General features: G+C 41.8%; 1 protein-coding gene across 8 annotated transcripts in view; it reads right to left on the bottom strand.

Annotated features, from left to right (window-relative positions):
* The window catches only part of ARB2A (ARB2 cotranscriptional regulator A), a 415332-nt gene that overhangs the window by 349445 nt on the left and 48988 nt on the right, over positions 1-16899 (bottom strand). For 5 of the 8 annotated variants that reach the window (XM_080678355.1, XM_080678359.1, XM_080678360.1 and 2 more), the window contains one exon: positions 14913-15036. The exons of 2 other annotated variants lie outside the window; for them this stretch is intronic. In XM_080678355.1, the coding sequence (XP_080534481.1) occupies positions 14913-15018 (106 nt within the window). In that variant the 5' untranslated portion in view covers positions 15019-15036. Of the gene's footprint in view, positions 1-4109; positions 4528-14912; positions 15037-16899 lie in introns of those variants that run through there. One more of the 8 variants, XM_080678358.1, reaches the window with a different exon arrangement.

Below are 16899 nucleotides of genomic sequence, written 5' to 3'. Positions count from 1 at the left end.
CACTCTATCCACTGAGCCAAACCGGTTTCAGCTGAGGTGTAAATCTTCATCAGCTGAATAAGGTAGTATTTGCCAGTCTTCTTCACAATGAAGCCACTGTTTTTCTCTTTTTACAGTCTATTCTTTTTTTAAAAATTTTTTTATTGATTAAGGTATTACATATGTGTCCTTATTCCCCCATTACCCCCTACCTCCCATTCATGACCCCACCCCCCTGTTGTCTGTGTCCATTGATTAGGCTTATATGCATGCATATAAGTCCTTTGATTGATCTCCCCCCCTTACCCCCACCCTCCCCTACCTTCCCTCTGAGGTTTGACGTTCTGATTGATGTTTCTCTGTCTCTGGATCTATTTTTGTTCATCAGTTTATGTGGTTCATTATATTCCACAAATGAGTGAGATCATGTGATATTTATCTTTCTCTGACTGGCTTATTTCACTTAGCATACTGCTCTCCATCTCCATCCATTTTGTTGCAAATGGTAAGAACTCCTTTTTTACTGCAGCGTAGTATTCCATTGAGTAGATGTACCAGTTTTTTAATCCACTCATCTACTGATGAGCACTTAGGCTGTTTCCAAATCTTAGCTATGGTGAATTGTGCTGCTAAGTGACTAAGTCTAGCCCACTCTCAAAAGGGGAGAGGAGGAATTATGTTCTATCTCCTGGAGTAAAGAACATCTGCAAACATTATTTGTAATTCTTTTGTATGGAAGTTTATCTTTCTTCATCTATTTACATATTTATTTAATCATTTATTTGATATTTATTGCATACTTTGAGTTATAACTCAATACTACATCATTTACTTTGTTGCTCAAATTGTTACAGTGTTGGCCACTACAAGCTCTTTCTGCTGGCTCTCATATTCCTTTGACGTACATGATTTCAACTTTTTGTTTTTTGAGCATTTCCTTACTTTTTGCTACTACAAGATGCTCTAGGCCAGTGGTCGGCAAACTGAGGCTCTGTTGACTAATGAGTTTGCCGACCACTGACCTAGACCCTCGATTCCAATAATTACAGGCTGTTGTTGTTCCTTGTGATTAAGCCCCTAGCCCAGTGGTCAGCAAACTCATTAGTCAACAGAGCAGCAAACCGTGGCTTACGAGCCGCATGTGGCTTGCAAGCCGCAGTTTGCCGATCACTGGTTCTGGGCCTATCTTGTATTTTCCCACCCCAGCCCTAGAATCAGTGTGTCAGCAAGCATTTAATGCTATTTTTTGGCTCATGTTATGGGGTGAGGCAAATTGCTCACTATAAGTAATCATAGAATCATATCAAAAATCAGAAAAATAAAAAGATAAACTTCAAATTTATTCATTTCCAAAAAGCTGTTTTTTTTGTGTGTTTTTTTAAGTTTAAGTTTTGAGATTTTTCATTCTAACTCTAGTTCCTGATGAGAAAAAGCTCCTTGGATATGTAGTAAAGGAAACACCAGTCCCTTTTTCTTTAAAAGAAGTATCTCAGAAGTAACACTTTATTTCTGTTCTCACAGGGATATAACAAACCCATATGTATGGATCATCAAAATATGCTAGAGAAAAAAAAATTAGTCTGTCTACCTCAATTCTCTAGTCTCTCTATAGGACATAAAGGTAAGCCAACAAAAAACCTGCAAAAAAAAAATCAGTGTTTGGTACTCTTCAAACTGCTATCCTATCTAATAAAGAGGGAATATGCTAATTGACCATCACTCCATCACAAAGATGGCTGTACCCACAGCTGAAGCCAAGTTCCCATATGGAGCCTTAACAAGCAATCAGCAGGGACCTGAGGCTTCGCCCTCCCCTGCCCCTGTGGGGCTTGACAGGGGATCTCAGGCCGCGCCCCCCCACCCGGCAGGGCTTGACAGGGGACCTCAAGGTGCACTTCCCATCCTGGTGCTGGGCTAGGGGACCTCAGGCTGCTCCCCCCACCCAAGCACTAGGCTGGGGGACCTCAGGCCATGCCCCCCACCAGGTGGGGCTTGACAGGGGACTTCAGGCCTGCGCGCCCCACCCCAACACCAGGCCGGGGGACCTGAGGCTGTGCCCCCCTGCCTGGCGGGGCTTGACAGGGGACCTCAGACTATGCTCCTCACCCAGCGGGGCTTGACGGGGGTCCTCAAGGTGCACCCCCAGTGCTGGGTTGGGGGAACTCAGGCCGTTCCTCCCACCCAGGGGGGGTTGACAGGGGATCTCAGGCCATGTCCACCACCTGGTGGGGCTTGACAGAGGACCTCAAGGCACGCCCCCTGCCCCAGTCTGGGCTGGGGGCCTCAGGAGACACACCCCTCCTCTGGCACCGGGCCAAGGGACCTGAGGCTATGTCCCCTGCCTGGCGGGGCTTGACAAGGGTGGGACTGGCTGGGTCTGGATCTAGCCCAATGGGGGGGTGCCGGCTGGGTCTGGGTCTCACATGATTTTGAGGTGCATGTGGGTGGGTGGGTGGGGACTTGACTCTGGGTCCCGAGGTGCGCCCAGACTCTGACAGGAAGAAGGTTTTCATATACATTTTACTAATTTTCTTTCATCTCTGACACTTCTATTATAGAGAAAGGGCAAATAGCAATATTGAATTATTTCCTCTAATTAATCCCCTTTTCATGTGCACAAATTTCGTGCACTGGGCCACTAGTATCAAATAAACCTCAATTTACTCAAAAATATACCATCTTCAACATACAAAAAAATTTGCAAAGTCTCTAATAAAATTGAAATATTACATAATATGCATACCAAGCTGAAATATGCTGACAAATTTCTGATTCATTAGTGAAGTTTGTGAAAACCATGTAATCTGTACAAAGCTGAGTAAAATAGAACAGGTTTTAATGTCAAAAATTGGCTTGGAGTAGCTAGAAAATTCTCACTTCTCTCCTTCCTATGAGTTGAAGTTTTGGGGCAAAATCAGATTCCTTCTCTTTACAGTCATTTCCACAGTGCAAAACGTAGAAACCTTTTAAGCAGGCACATAGAAACCAGTCAATATATTAGCAGATGTATTATGTCTAATAGCCATTTTCTCTATCAGGTTAGAACCTAAAATGACACCTAACATCTATATATAATTTTAAAGATTTCACATACCTTATTTGATCATCACAATCCTATAAAATAGTAGTATGTATTATCTTCACTGTCTTTCAGCTCACAGAAGTAAAATGGCTTGTCCAAAATTATACCTTAACTAGTGACCCGGTGCACAGATTCATGCACATTGAAAGGAAATAAATTAGAAGATGGCCAGCAGAACGGGACTGGGTGAGATGGGCCGGACATGTCTTGGAGCGAACCTCCCATGGTCCCTCCCCGGTGTCGGCAGAGTGAGTGGAGTCCCTCCGGCAGGTGGGGTCCCTCAGCCTGCCCTGCGGGGATCAGGCCAAAACTGGCTTTCCAACATCCCCCGAGGGGTTCCAGAGTGCAAGAGGGCACTCTGCAAAGTTGCTGTCGTATAGGGTATGGAACGCAAATGCAAGTGTGCAGTAAACCAGATTCGGGGCCAATAGTGCCCCAGCAACAACATAACCCACGGCCGAAGGTGGAATCATGCAGCCCAGCGAGGAATCGGGCTCCCTCTTCTCTGGTTTTGGGGTGCATCACCCGAGAACCGCTATTGCCAAGTCATTGCAGCTCGGCAGCTCCTGTGTTGAGCATCTGCTTACGAGTGGTCAGTGAGCGTCATAGTGACCGGACAGACGATCGGACACTTAGCATATTAGCCTTTTATATACACTGAGTGGCCAGATTATTATGACCACCTGACGCTTGTAGGCAAATTAGCCGTACACTGCATTACATGGGATATGGAAGCCAAAGGGCTCTTCAAAAACCTTTGCTGTCTGCAGTTACCAAGATAAAACGTCTCCAATTTGCACAGGAACACAAGGATTGGACAGTCGAGCATTGGAAAAAAGTCATGTGGTCTGATGAATCACGTTTCCAGTTGCATCATGCAGATGTCAGAGTGAAAATTTCGCAGAAACAGCATGAAAGCATGCACCCCACATGCATGAGTACAACCCTTCAAGCTGGTGGGGGCAGTGTTATGGTTTGGGGCATGTTTTCCTGGCATGATTTGGGCCCTTTAATTCGTGTGGAACAACGTCTGAATAGCACAACATACCTAAGTATCGTTGCTGATCGAGTTCATCCTATCATGTTGATGGCGTATCCCAATGGAGATGGCTTCTTCCAACAAGACAATGCGCCATGCCACGGTGCTTGTATTGTGCAGGAGTGGTTTCAAGAACATGAGGGAGACTTTACCTTGCTTAGGTGGCCCCCACAATCACCAGATCTCAATCCAATTGAACATTTGTGGGATGAAGTTAAAAGAGCCATCAGGTAGCTGGTTCCACAACCATCAAATCTCACAGAACTGGACAGTGCTATTCATCAGGCATGGTGTCAGATTCCTCGCATCTCCTTTCACCATCTCGTGGAGTCAATGCCAAGAAGAATCGTCGCAGTATTGAAGGCAAAAAGTGGCCCAACGAAGTACTGATGGCGTGGTCATAATAATCTGGCCACTCAGTGTATATAGACTAGAGGCCCGGTGCACAAAATTCATGCATGGGGGGGGGGTGTCCCTCAGCCCGGCCTGCACCTTCTCGCAATCTGGGACTCCTCAGGGTTGTCCGACTGCCCATTTAGGCCCAATCCCTGCAGGGCCTAAACGAGCCATGGGCAAACTACGGCCCGCGGGCCGGATCCGGCTGTTCTATCCGGTTCTCTTGCTCTCCCCTCCGCTCCTTTACTTTGAATTTATATTAGCTTACACAAACACTCCATCCATGCTTTTGTTCCGGCCCTCCGGTCCAGTTTAAGAACCCATTGTGGCCCTTGAGTCAAAAAGTTTGCCCACCCCTGGCCTAAACCCTGCAGGGATTGGGCCTAAACGGGCAGCGGACATCCCTCTCACAATCCAGAACTGCTGGCTCCTAACCACTCGCCTGCCTGATCAACCCTAACCACTCTGCCTGCCTGCCTCATCGCCCATAACCACTCACCTGCCTGTCTGATTGCCCCTAACCCCTCTGCCTGCCTGATCACTCCTAACCACTCGCCCGCCTGCCTGATTCGCCCCTAACTGCCTCTGCCTCGGCCCCCGCCACCACGGCTTCAACCAGAAGGATGTCCGAAAGGTTGTTCAGCTGTCCGGTCTAATTAGCATATTATGCTTTTATTATTATAGACAGTAAGTGGGCTTAGTAAAATAAATGTGTTTCCCAATACCTAATTTAGTGCTCTTTCAAAATCACCATTTATTCTATGTGCCATAACAACTCTAAAATATTCTCCCCATCTCTTCATTGCCTTATAAAGATAGTTACACATACAGAAATACGCTTTTACTTTGCTCAAAATGTTCCTTTGAATGATAAAATGAACAACTAAATAAATAGGCATTCCTCAAACTTCTCTGTCCACTAGAGAAGCAGATATATTTTTTATTTCATTAACATTGAGGAAACACAAAGGTGAAGTCTTCCAGATGCTATAATGATTGATCTCAGAGTCCTGTGGGCCTCCACTGGGTTTACCCTAAAAGAGCAGGGTAGTCCTCATAGTGGCATTCCTGAACACAGACTACTCTTCATACAACCAAAGCAGTGTTGGAAAGCATCAAATGATGAATTCTGGTTTTATTGGAATTGAATTGATCTGGAAAGGAATTGTCAGAGACTATGTTTCTGCTTTGTAAAAACAAACCAATACTGTATAGCTGTATTTTACACACAGAGACTAATTCCACAGAATTAGGTAAAATTCAAGCATAATAAAACATTTACATTGAAAATCTCTTCAATCACCTATAAAATACAGTACAAGTAAACCCATATAACCTACTAAACATGCATCAAATGTGACACAACTCTTTTTTTTCTAAAACATGTCTCTGGTGATTAAAATGATTCAGCAACTAGAATTCTAAACTTCAACTAAGCATATGCAATAACTGGATAAAAATACCATTTGATACCCAAAGGACTTGAAAACAGACACTCAAACAAATGTTTGTACATTATGTTCATAGAAGCATTATTCACAATAGCCAAAAGGTGAAAACAACCCAAGCTGAATGGTGTGGTGATTAATTTTATGTGTCAAATTGACTGGGTCATGGGGTGCCAACATATTTGGTTAAATATTATTCTGAGTACTAGTATCTTTGTGAAGGTGGTTCTGAATAAGATTAACATTTGAATCTATAGATTGAGTAAAGCAAATTGCCTCCCTCCTATTTAGATGAACATCATCTGATCCATTGAAGGTCTGAATAGAACAAAAACTTATACAAACAGAAATCCAGGGAACATGTGTGGGAATGAATATGAAGGGTGTGGGATAATCATGGAAGGAATAATCAGGTCATATTTATTGATAAAATGAACAAAAGCCTAACCTAAATCAAAAACAGTCATAATCAGTTCCCAGACTTAAGCCAGTGTACAGACTCAGAACCTCTTGAAAGGAGGCCCTCTTAAAGAATGACCTTAAGGAATGACCCAGGTACACTGCCAAAAATTGCATTGTTAAGCTTTCTCCCATCCTCCCCCAAAGGGAACAATGGCCCTTTACCAGGATAACTGCACTGGGGAAAAGAAATAACCAGACCTTTCAGAGACTTATGGACACTGGCTCTGAAATGAAGCTGATTCCAGGAAACCCAAAAGGTCACTGTGATTCATCACCAGAGTAGGGGTTGATGGAGGACAGGTGTTTAATGGAGTTTTAGCTCAGATTCATCTCACAGTGGGTTCCTAAACTCACTGTGATTATTTCCCCAGTTCCAGAATCATTATTTGACAGAATCCCCACATTGGTTCCCTGATCTGTAGAATTAAGGCTATTGCAGGAAAGGCCAAGTGAAAGCCCCTAAACTGTCTTTACCTAGGACAACTAAACCAAAGAAGTATGACTTTCCTGGGATTGCAGAGATTAATGCCACCATCAAGGACTTGAAGAATGCAAGGGTGGTGATTCCTACCACATCCCCACTCAATTCACCCATCTGGACTGTCCAGAAGACAGATGGAACTTGGAGAATGACAGTCAATCATCGTTAAGCTTAAACAAATGATGACTTCAAATGTATCTTCTATACTAGATGTAATTTCATTGCTTGAGCAAATTAATCCATCCCTGGAACCTGGTATGCAACTATTGATCTGGCAAATGCCTTTTTTTCCATCTCTGTCAATAACACCCACTAGAAATAGTTTGCTTTCAGTTGGCAAGGCCAGCAACATACCTTTGCTGTCCTACCTCAGGGATATATTGACTCTCCAGTTGTAAGTCATAATTTAGTTTGCTTGATCTTGATCACCTTTCCCTTCAATATGATTATCACTCTGGTCCAATACATTAATGCCATTATATTGATTGGACCTAGTAAGCAAGAAGTAACAATCTAGAGTTACTGGCAAGACATTTGCATGTCAGAGGGTGAGAAATAAATCTGACAAAAATTCAGGGGCTTTCTACTCCAGTCTAATTTCTAGGGGTCCGATGATGTGGGTCATGTCAACATATCTCTGCTAAAGTGAAGGATAAGTTGTTGCCACTGGCCTTTCCTACAAACAAAAAAGAGGCACAATGCCTAGCAGGTATCTTTGGACGTTGGAGGCAACATAGTCCTCATTAGCCAAACTGTTGCTACTTTTGAGTGGTGCCCAGAATAAGAGAAAGCTCTGCAGCTGGGTATGCTGCTCTGCTACTTGAGCCATATAAGCCAGCAGATCCAATGGTGTCAGTGGCAGGTCAGGACACTGTCTGAAAACTTTGGCAGAGGCCTCTTAATGAATCAAAGCATAGCCTTTAAGGATTTGGGGGCAAAGTCCTGACATCCACTGTAGGTAACTATTCTCCTTTTAAGAAACAGCTGTTAGTCTGCTACTGGGCCTTTGTAGAGACTTAATGCTTAACCATGGGCTACCAACTTAACATGTAATCTTAGCTGCCCATCATAAACTTGGTGGGTTAGCTGACCCACCAAGTCATAAAGTTGGGTGTGCAAACCAGCACTCCATCATCAAAGGGAAGTGATATATATGTGACCAGGACTGAGCAGGCCCTAAAGGCAAAAGTAAGTTAAAACGAAGAAGGGGCCCAAATGCTTATGGTCACCAACTCCTACTGCACTGCTTTTTATCTATCAGCATGAATTCCTTGTGGAAAGTTCCTACCATCAACTGGCTTCCTACCCAAACTCAGGTCTGGTTTATAGGTAGTTCTGTAAGATATTCAAGCACCACTCAAAAGTGCACAGCTATAACACTAGAGCCCCTTTCTAAGACATCCTGAAGGACAGTGATGAAGGGAAATCCTCCCAGTGAGCAGAACTGACAGCTGTGCACCTGGCTTTTAGATTGCTTGGGAAAAGATATGGCCAGACATGTGATTATATATTGATTCATATTCTGTGGCCAATGGTTTGGCTGGATGGTCAGGAACTTGAAATGAACATGATTGGAAAATTGGTGACAAAGAAATATGGAGAAGAGGTAAGTGAATAGACATCTCAGAATGGGCAACAAATTTAAAGATAGTTCTTTCCAAAGTGAATGTTCAATAAAATATTTTAAAAATTAAGTGGCTAGGGTGATCCATTCTATAGACACCAGTCATTCTATTTCCCCAGCCACCTGTTAAAGCCAGTATTCATAGGTTTAGAAATGAAGGGTGAACAATGGGAGTGGCACCACTCTCTATTACCACAATTCTACAGGAAAAAAAATGTCCACTCTTACTCTTCTTACTCAAATAGTAGTGGAAGTCCTAACCAGCACAAAAAAGCAAAAAATAAAATAAAAGACATATAGATTGGCAAGGAAGAAATAAAACTGTCCAATTTGTAAATGACAAAGAAAAACCCAAGAATCTACCAAAACAACTTATCATCCTATCTAATAAAAGAGTAATATGCAAATTGACCGTACCTCTGCTACACCCACAAGCCACACCCACCAGCCAATCAGGAGCGAGTATGAAAATTAACCCAACTAAGATGGCTGCGGCCATGGAGCTGCAGCAAGCAGGAGGCTTGGGTTTCCCCAGCAATGGAGGAAACCAAGCTTCCCTGCCGCCCTGGTCGGCCCAGGCCTACACTCAAGGCTACAAAGTTTCAATTATAGAAGATAAATTAATCCCAACAAAAATGGCGGCAGCCACGAAGCTGGAGAGAGCAGGAGGCTTGAGTTGACCCTGGCGATGGAGGAAGCCAAGCTCCCGCAGCCCTGGCCTGCCTTGGCCTCCGCTACAAAGTTTCAATTATAGAAGATAAATAAATCCCAACAAAAATGGCTGTGGCCATGGAGCAAGCAGGAGGCTTGGGTATTCCAGGACATGGAGGAAGCCAAGCTTCCTGCACACCCTGTCCGGCCCAGGCCTCCGCTGAAGGCTACAAAGTTTCAATTATAGAAGATAAATAAATCCCAGATACCAGGGTCTCTGCTTGGGTCACCAGGGAGCATGGCCGGCCTGCAAACCACACAGGCCCTTCGCCCAGGCCGCCCCACACCCCAAGGGAACCCCCACCCTGATCCAGGACACCCTTCAGGGCAAACCAGCCAGCCCCCACCCATGCACCAGGGCTCTATACTATCTAATAAAAGAGTAATATGCAAATTGACCATCACTCCAACACACAAGATGGCTGCCCCCATGTGGTCAAAGATCCTGCCCCCATGTGGACACAAGATGGCCACCACAAGATGGCCAGCAGGGGAGGGCAGTTGGGAGGGACCAGGCCTGCAAGGGAGGGCAGTTGTGGGCGATCAGGCCAGCATGGGAGGGCAGTTGGGAAGGACCAGGCCTGCAAGGGAGGGCAGTTGTGGGCAATCAGGCCAGCAGGGGAGGGCAGTTGGGAAGGACCAGGCCTGCAAGGGAGGGCAGTTGGAGGTGATCAAGCCTGCAGGGGAGGGCAGTTAGGGGTGACCAGGCCAGCAGAGGAGGGAAGTTGGGGGCGACCGGGCCTGCAGGGAAGAGCAGTTGGAGGGGACCAGGCCTGCAGGGGAGGGCAGTTGGTGGGGCCTAGGCCTGCAGTGGATGACAGTTAGGGGTGACCAGTCCTGCAGGGGAGGGCAGTTAGGGGCAATCAGGCTGGCAGGGGAGCAGTTAGGCATCAACCAGGCTGGCAGGGGAGTGGTTAGGGGGTGATCAGGCTGGCAGGCAGAAGCGGTTAGGGGCAATCAGGGAGCCAGCAGTCCTGGATTGTGAGAGGGATGTCCCAGATTGGAGAGGGTGCAGGCTGGGCTGAGGGACACACACCCCCGTGCATGAATTTTGTGCCCCAGGCCTCTAGTCATAATAATAAAAGGCCAAGAGGTGTCACGACCAGCCGAAACCGGTTTGGCTCAGTGGATAGAGTGTTGGCCTGCAGACTGAAGGGTCCCGGGTTTGATTCCGGTCAAGGGCATGTACCTTGGTTGCGGGCACATCCCCAGTGGGGGGTGTGCAGGAGGCAGCTGATTGATATTTCTCTCTCATCAATGTTTCTAGCTCTCTATCCCTCTCCCTTCCTCTCTGTAAAATATCAATAAAATATATTAAAAAAAAAAAAAAAAGGTGTCACGACCAAAACGACCAAACGACCGGTCGCCATGAGGTGCATGAAGCCCCCCTCAGGTTCTCCCCCGCGGCCCACAAGCTCCGATTGCAGCAAGGCTGGAGGCCGGTGGGTGGGTGGGCGCGGCTGCGAGCCTGGCTGCAAGCATGGTGGAGTGGAGGGTGAGTGGGCAGGGCATGCGCAGGTGGGCGGGGCCGCACAATAGCGCGCTGGGACTCTAGTAGAACTAATAAGTGACATCAGCAAAGTCAAAAGATATCAATACACAAAACTTAATTATATTTCCATAAACTATCAATAAACTGAAATTAAAAACACAACACAATTTATAATCATTCTAAAGAATTAAAACTTAAGTATAAATCTAATAACAAGTGTATAAGACTTACATGTAAAAAATTACAAAATGCTGAAGAAGAAAAGTAAAGATCTAAATATACGAGATAGGCCATGTTAATGGAATTAGAAGACTCAATATAGTAAAGATGTAGCTTCTCCCCACATTCAACTATAGATTTAAATATAGTTTTTAACAATAAGAAAAAAAATTTGTTTAGATATAGACCATTTTACTCTAAAACTTTATGACAAGACAAAGACCTAAGATAGCTAAATAATTTTGAAAAAAATTCCAGGACCACTCTACTCAATTTTAAAACTTACTATAGCCCTAGCCAGTTTGGCTCAGTGGATAGAGCATTGTCCTGTGTTCCAAGGGTCCCAGGTTTGATTTCGGTCAAGGGCACGTACCTTGGTTGCAGGTTCCGCCCTGGCCCAGGCCCTGATCGGGGCACATGCAGGAGGCAACCAATCGATGTGCTTCTCTCACATTAATGTTTCTCTCTGTCTTTCCCTCTCTCTTCCACTCTCTCTGAAAGATCAATGGAAAAATACCCTTGGGTGAGGATTAACAAAAAACAAACAAACAAAAAACTTACTATATATTATAGTAACCAAGAGAGTGTAGTATTGGAGAAAAGATTGAAAAAGATCATGGAACAGAAAAGAGAGCCCCAAAATAAGCCTGCCCAAATATGCCCAATTCATATATTTTTTTAATCTTCACCCAAGGATATTTTTTTCCCATTGATTTTTAGAGAGTGGAAGGGCGGGAGAGAGAGAAAAAAAAAAAAAAACAAAAAAAACATCAGTACCAACATGAGACACATTGATTGATTTCTTCCCACATGCATCCCGACCAGAGTCAGGGATCAAACCTGCAACCGAGTTACATGCCCTTGACCAGGAATCATGCCCTTGGCCAGGAATTGAACCTGCGACCATACCCAAATCATTTTTGAGAAAGGTCAAGAAGTAATTCAATGGTGAAAAGGTAGTCTTTTTCACAAATGGTGCTGGCACAACTGGGTATTACTAGCCAGAAAAATTAATAATAGCCCAGCCAGTGAGGCTGAGTGGCTGAGTGTGGACCTATGAACCAGGAGGTCATGGCTCAATTCCTGGTCAGGGCACATGCCCGGGGTTTTGAGCCTGATCCCCAATAGGGGACAGGCAGGAGGCAGCCGATCAATGATTCTCTCTCATCATTGATGTTTCTATGTCTCTCTCCCTCTACCTTCTTCCTAAAATCAATAAAAAATATATTTTAAAATTTTAATAATAAAGGTTGACCTAAGTCTCACACCTTATATAAAAATTAACTCAAAATGAATGACTATTTTTAATGTAAAATCTAAAACTTAAAAACTTTAAATCATTTTAAAGTACCTCTACTGAGATACCCAAGATGTGTGTTCTCCCAGGTGGCAATGAGTAATAAACTCAGTTCATTCAACTACAGATGTGTTCCTAGTGGTCTCTGGTTATAGGTCAATGACAAGTCTCAGAAGTGATTACTTCAAAAAGACGAAATAAATATACTACCAAATAGGTTTAAAAAGAAAAACATAGGAGAAACTCTTCATGAACTAGGGGTAGGCAAAAAGTTCTTAAACATGGCATCTAAGGCATAATCCATATAAGAAAAAAACTGATAAATAGAACTGTTTTAGATATAAAATTTTATCTAGCTTGCCAATTTGTTCTCAAATATACTGTCCTATATATTTGTCATTTTATTTTCTAATATATCCAATCTGACTTCTTCATTAATCATTATCAGCTTATGTGTACTAAGCCTTCTTATTCATATTATACAATGAAGAAAAAGTTTCAGTTAAGCAACTTTCAGAAAAAAAATCTGAGTTTGTATCCAGATAGTTCCATTTTTAGAATACTATTCATATTCTTTTAATGTCACCATACTACCTCCAAACTCCAGAAAATCAATCTGAACTCGTATATACTGCTGGTATAAGTATAAATTGGAACACCAAATTTTCACATTACCATGTAAGGTTGAAGATGCTCAAAATCTATCTATGTGGAAACCCAGGAAATCTATTTTTCTGAGTGTACTGGTCATTCCAGAAGCATACAAGCATGCAGTAAAACCTTCCAGAAGGTTGAATACAGCTGTCTCCAATGCCTCTCTTCTATTCTCTACACAGATTCTCTAACATGCTTTCATTTCCAACAATTCGTTGAAACAGCTTTTTGTGAAGATTACCAATGATGTCCACACTGTCAAATCCAAAAGTATATTCTCAGTCCTAATCTAGCCTGACTCATGATCATGACTAAATTAATTATTCCCATAATCTTCATTTAAGGTTCAGGACCTCTCTCTTGCTACTGGTTCTCAGCCTATCTTACTAGAAATTCATTTTCAGCCCCTTTAGCAGGTTTCTCCTTATCTTCCTGACCCTAAGGTTGAGACGCCCCAGGGTTGAATCTTCAGATGTGTTCTCTTTTCTGGCTACACTGACATTCTTGGTGATCTCAATCATGATCATAACTTTAAATATTATCTCTATATTAATGATTCCCAAAACTATTATTCTAACCCACATGCTCTCCCATATTCCACACTCAACTTCTCCACCTTCATGTTTAAGGGGCATCTTAGTTTAATACATATAAAAGCTAACTCTTATTTCCCACTACAACCACTATCACTGCCACCAGCTTTTCCCAGTTTTCTTAATATAATTAATGGCACCTATCTTAAAGCTATTTAGGCCAAGAGCCTTCAAAGTTACCTTTGTTTTTTTACATCTCATGTCTAATCCAACAACAAATTCTGTCTGTCATGTCATCTCTTCCTTCAAAACATAACCAGAATCTGTCTATTCTTTATCATCCTAATCAAAGACTTCACATTTGTGAGAAGAAAGCAATGGAAAGCCATTTTCCATTTTTGTAGATAAGGGCTAGTTACACCATCCCTTTGATAGATCATTTGCTTTAAAAGCAGGGACAAGGTGAGTCAACTGTTTGCTTTATCCTATATAAGCTTTAGGATTTCATGAAGAGATAAAAGGAGTCAGTAAAAGAGATTCTTGAGGTATCTTTATCATCCAGCCTAGCGTTGCAGGGTAGGACAGCAGCTAGATATTCAGAGAAGTGGCCAAAACCAAGACAGTCTGGTACATATTCAGCTGGAGCATCTCCTACAAAGCATCTTGAAGACCAAATAGACTCTATGCTGAATCAAGTAAAAGAAACTTTTTTTTTATTGTCTAAAGTTTTACATATGTCTCCTTTTTCCCCAATTGACCACCACCACCACCACCACCTCCCACCCCAGCCATTCCCACAAAAGAGAATTTTATCAGCTGGCATAGTTGGCATCTCAACATTTAAAAAACCCAAAATATATTTTTTCTACTACCAAAGTAACTGTGAGACCTTGCACAAGTTACTTAGATAATCTGATCTTGGGCAAGTCACTAGACAGTGAGACTGAAATATATGAAAATAAAGAAAACTTACAGGTCCATAATGAATACTTCTTTTAGAGGTAAAATTATTTTAGATAGCAGGTTTGTTTGTTTTTTTAAGTCTAGAACTCAAAAATTCCAAAAAATGTCTAAGGCAGATTCCTTCTGAGATGTTAACATGAAGGGCCTCTCATAATATATGCCACATGCCAATGCCACAAAGATAAAATGCAGGATTAGGCAGATCACTATTCTAAATTAGTATGACATCAAGAACAACAAAAATATGATAACGGCACTACCTATAGTGTTAGTTTTACCATAAATTTATATGGCCTCGAATAAGAAAACATTAAGAATTCTGACTGTAAAATTACATGATTCTATGATTTATTTGCTGAGTACAGACTATATCTCAGACACTAAAATAGTTGCTGTAGGGACACAAATAATTACAAATAGATTAAGTACTGTTTTTATTTTAGAATTGAAATAAACAGCAGGTCACCTAAATATTCCTATACCTTCATCAGGCACAATGAAAATATCCTAAAAAAGCAATTTAAGTGTGTACCTTTCAATGCTGTAGTCTTTTCTTTTTCATCTGGACCTCCCTGCTGGATTTGTGCCATGCTTATCCAAATTGGGCACAAAATTAAAGAGCTCAAGGAAATAGACATCAATCTTCAGAAGACAGTCTAGAATGAATGAAAGCAATAAATTAAGCTCTACTCAATCCTGCCTACTCCATGAGAACTTCCTTGATCCTCCCAGTCGAGATTAATCTCTCTATCCTGATTTTCCACTGTACTTTGTTGATGTCTATACTATATCCTCATCAAAGGCTGCCTTGCACTGTAGTTATTTATATATTTGTCTAGGTCAGCTAAAAGATTATAAGCACCAGGTATCAAGTTTTTTCATCATTATATCTCTCATGTCACAAAACACAATACCAGATAGTACATACAGATACCTAATGTTGCTGAACTGAACTTAGCTAAACTTACTATTTTTAGTTCTTTATTATCTAACTAGAGGCACGGTGCATGAACTCGTGCACAGGTGGGGTCCCTCGGCCTGACCAGCAATCAGGGCCACAGGAGGTTGGCCGGTGGGAGGAGGGGCCACAGGAAGTTGGCTTTGGGAGTGCACTGACCACCAGGGGGCAGCTCTGCGTTGAGCATCTTCCCCCTGGTGGTCAGTGCACATCATAGTGACTTGTCAACCAGTCGTTCAGTCACTAGGGCTTTTATATATATAGATTTAAAAATATCTCCAAGTAGTTTCAAAAACTAACTTACTTTTAAGATAAATTGTAAGCATATGCTATCTATAAGGTCAGAATGTCTTCTCCTGGAAAATGCAGATAGTCAAAAGGAGAAAAATACATAAATACAAAAAGTAGCTATAAATTAAATCTAATGTAATTAAAAAACAACTCTAAAAGGAAAAAAAATAGCCCTTTTAATAATGAAACTATGGAAACTAAAGTGTCCTGCGATAGAGGACTGGATAAAGAAGATGTGGTACAGATATACATTGGAGTACTACCCAACCATAAGAAAAGATGAAATACTGCCATTTGCAACAACATGAATGGACCTTGAGAATATTAGGCTAAGCAATATAAGTCAGTCAGAAAAGGTTAAGAACCATATGATTTCACTCATATGTGGGATATAAAACTGGAACTCATAGATGGACAACAAAATGGTGGTTACCAGAGGGAAGGGGGGTAAAAGGGTAGGTAGGAAAGAGAAAAGGAGACCAAATACATGGTGATGGAAGATGATTTGACTTTGGGTGGTGGGCACACAATGGAATATACAGATCATGTGTCATAGAAATTGACACTTAAAACCTATATAATCTTAATAACCAATAAATTTGGTTAATCTTATTACCCCAATAAATTTAATTTTTAAAAAATGAAACTATATTACATTCAATGTCTGGAAACCATAATCTACAAATGGCAGTCCAGTGAACAATAATAATATAAAATTATGATTTATCAAAGTCTAATTTTGCACTTAAACTATAGATAGCTTTTCCCAGGGTTTCCGTGAACAGTAAAAAAGAACAATCCAGTATTACTAAATTAAAAGAAGAAACTGCAACACATACAATAGAAAAATTAAACTAATTTAGTCAATCCATAACTGTTAATAAAATCATATAAAAATACATTCATGACAATAATAAAATAAGACTGAATATTCCTCTGATTGAGGAACCCAATTGATTTACTACCACTAAGCAAACCCCCATTTCCATTCAATGGTACATTTTATAATTAAATTTAAAAACTGAGTCATATTCATAGTTAGCAGAGTGTAGCAATAACAAGAATGAATGTAAGACTATTTTTGACTGAGAAAGTTTTTTTACTTAACATGAAAGTATTTTTCTGCTGTGAATACTTAAAATTCTGTAAGTTCTATATGAATAAAATGTGTCTATATTTTCGTAAGGAACATATTCTAGTCTATAGGATGGGAAATTTACAAGGTATGAGGGTGCAAATGGTTAGTCAAATAAGACATGGCCATGGCCAT

The sequence above is a fragment of the Plecotus auritus genome, assembly GCF_963455305.1.
Source record: "Plecotus auritus genome assembly, chromosome: 7".
Taxonomy (NCBI): Eukaryota; Metazoa; Chordata; class Mammalia; order Chiroptera; family Vespertilionidae; genus Plecotus; species Plecotus auritus.
This window is presented reverse-complemented; position numbering and strand designations above follow the sequence as displayed.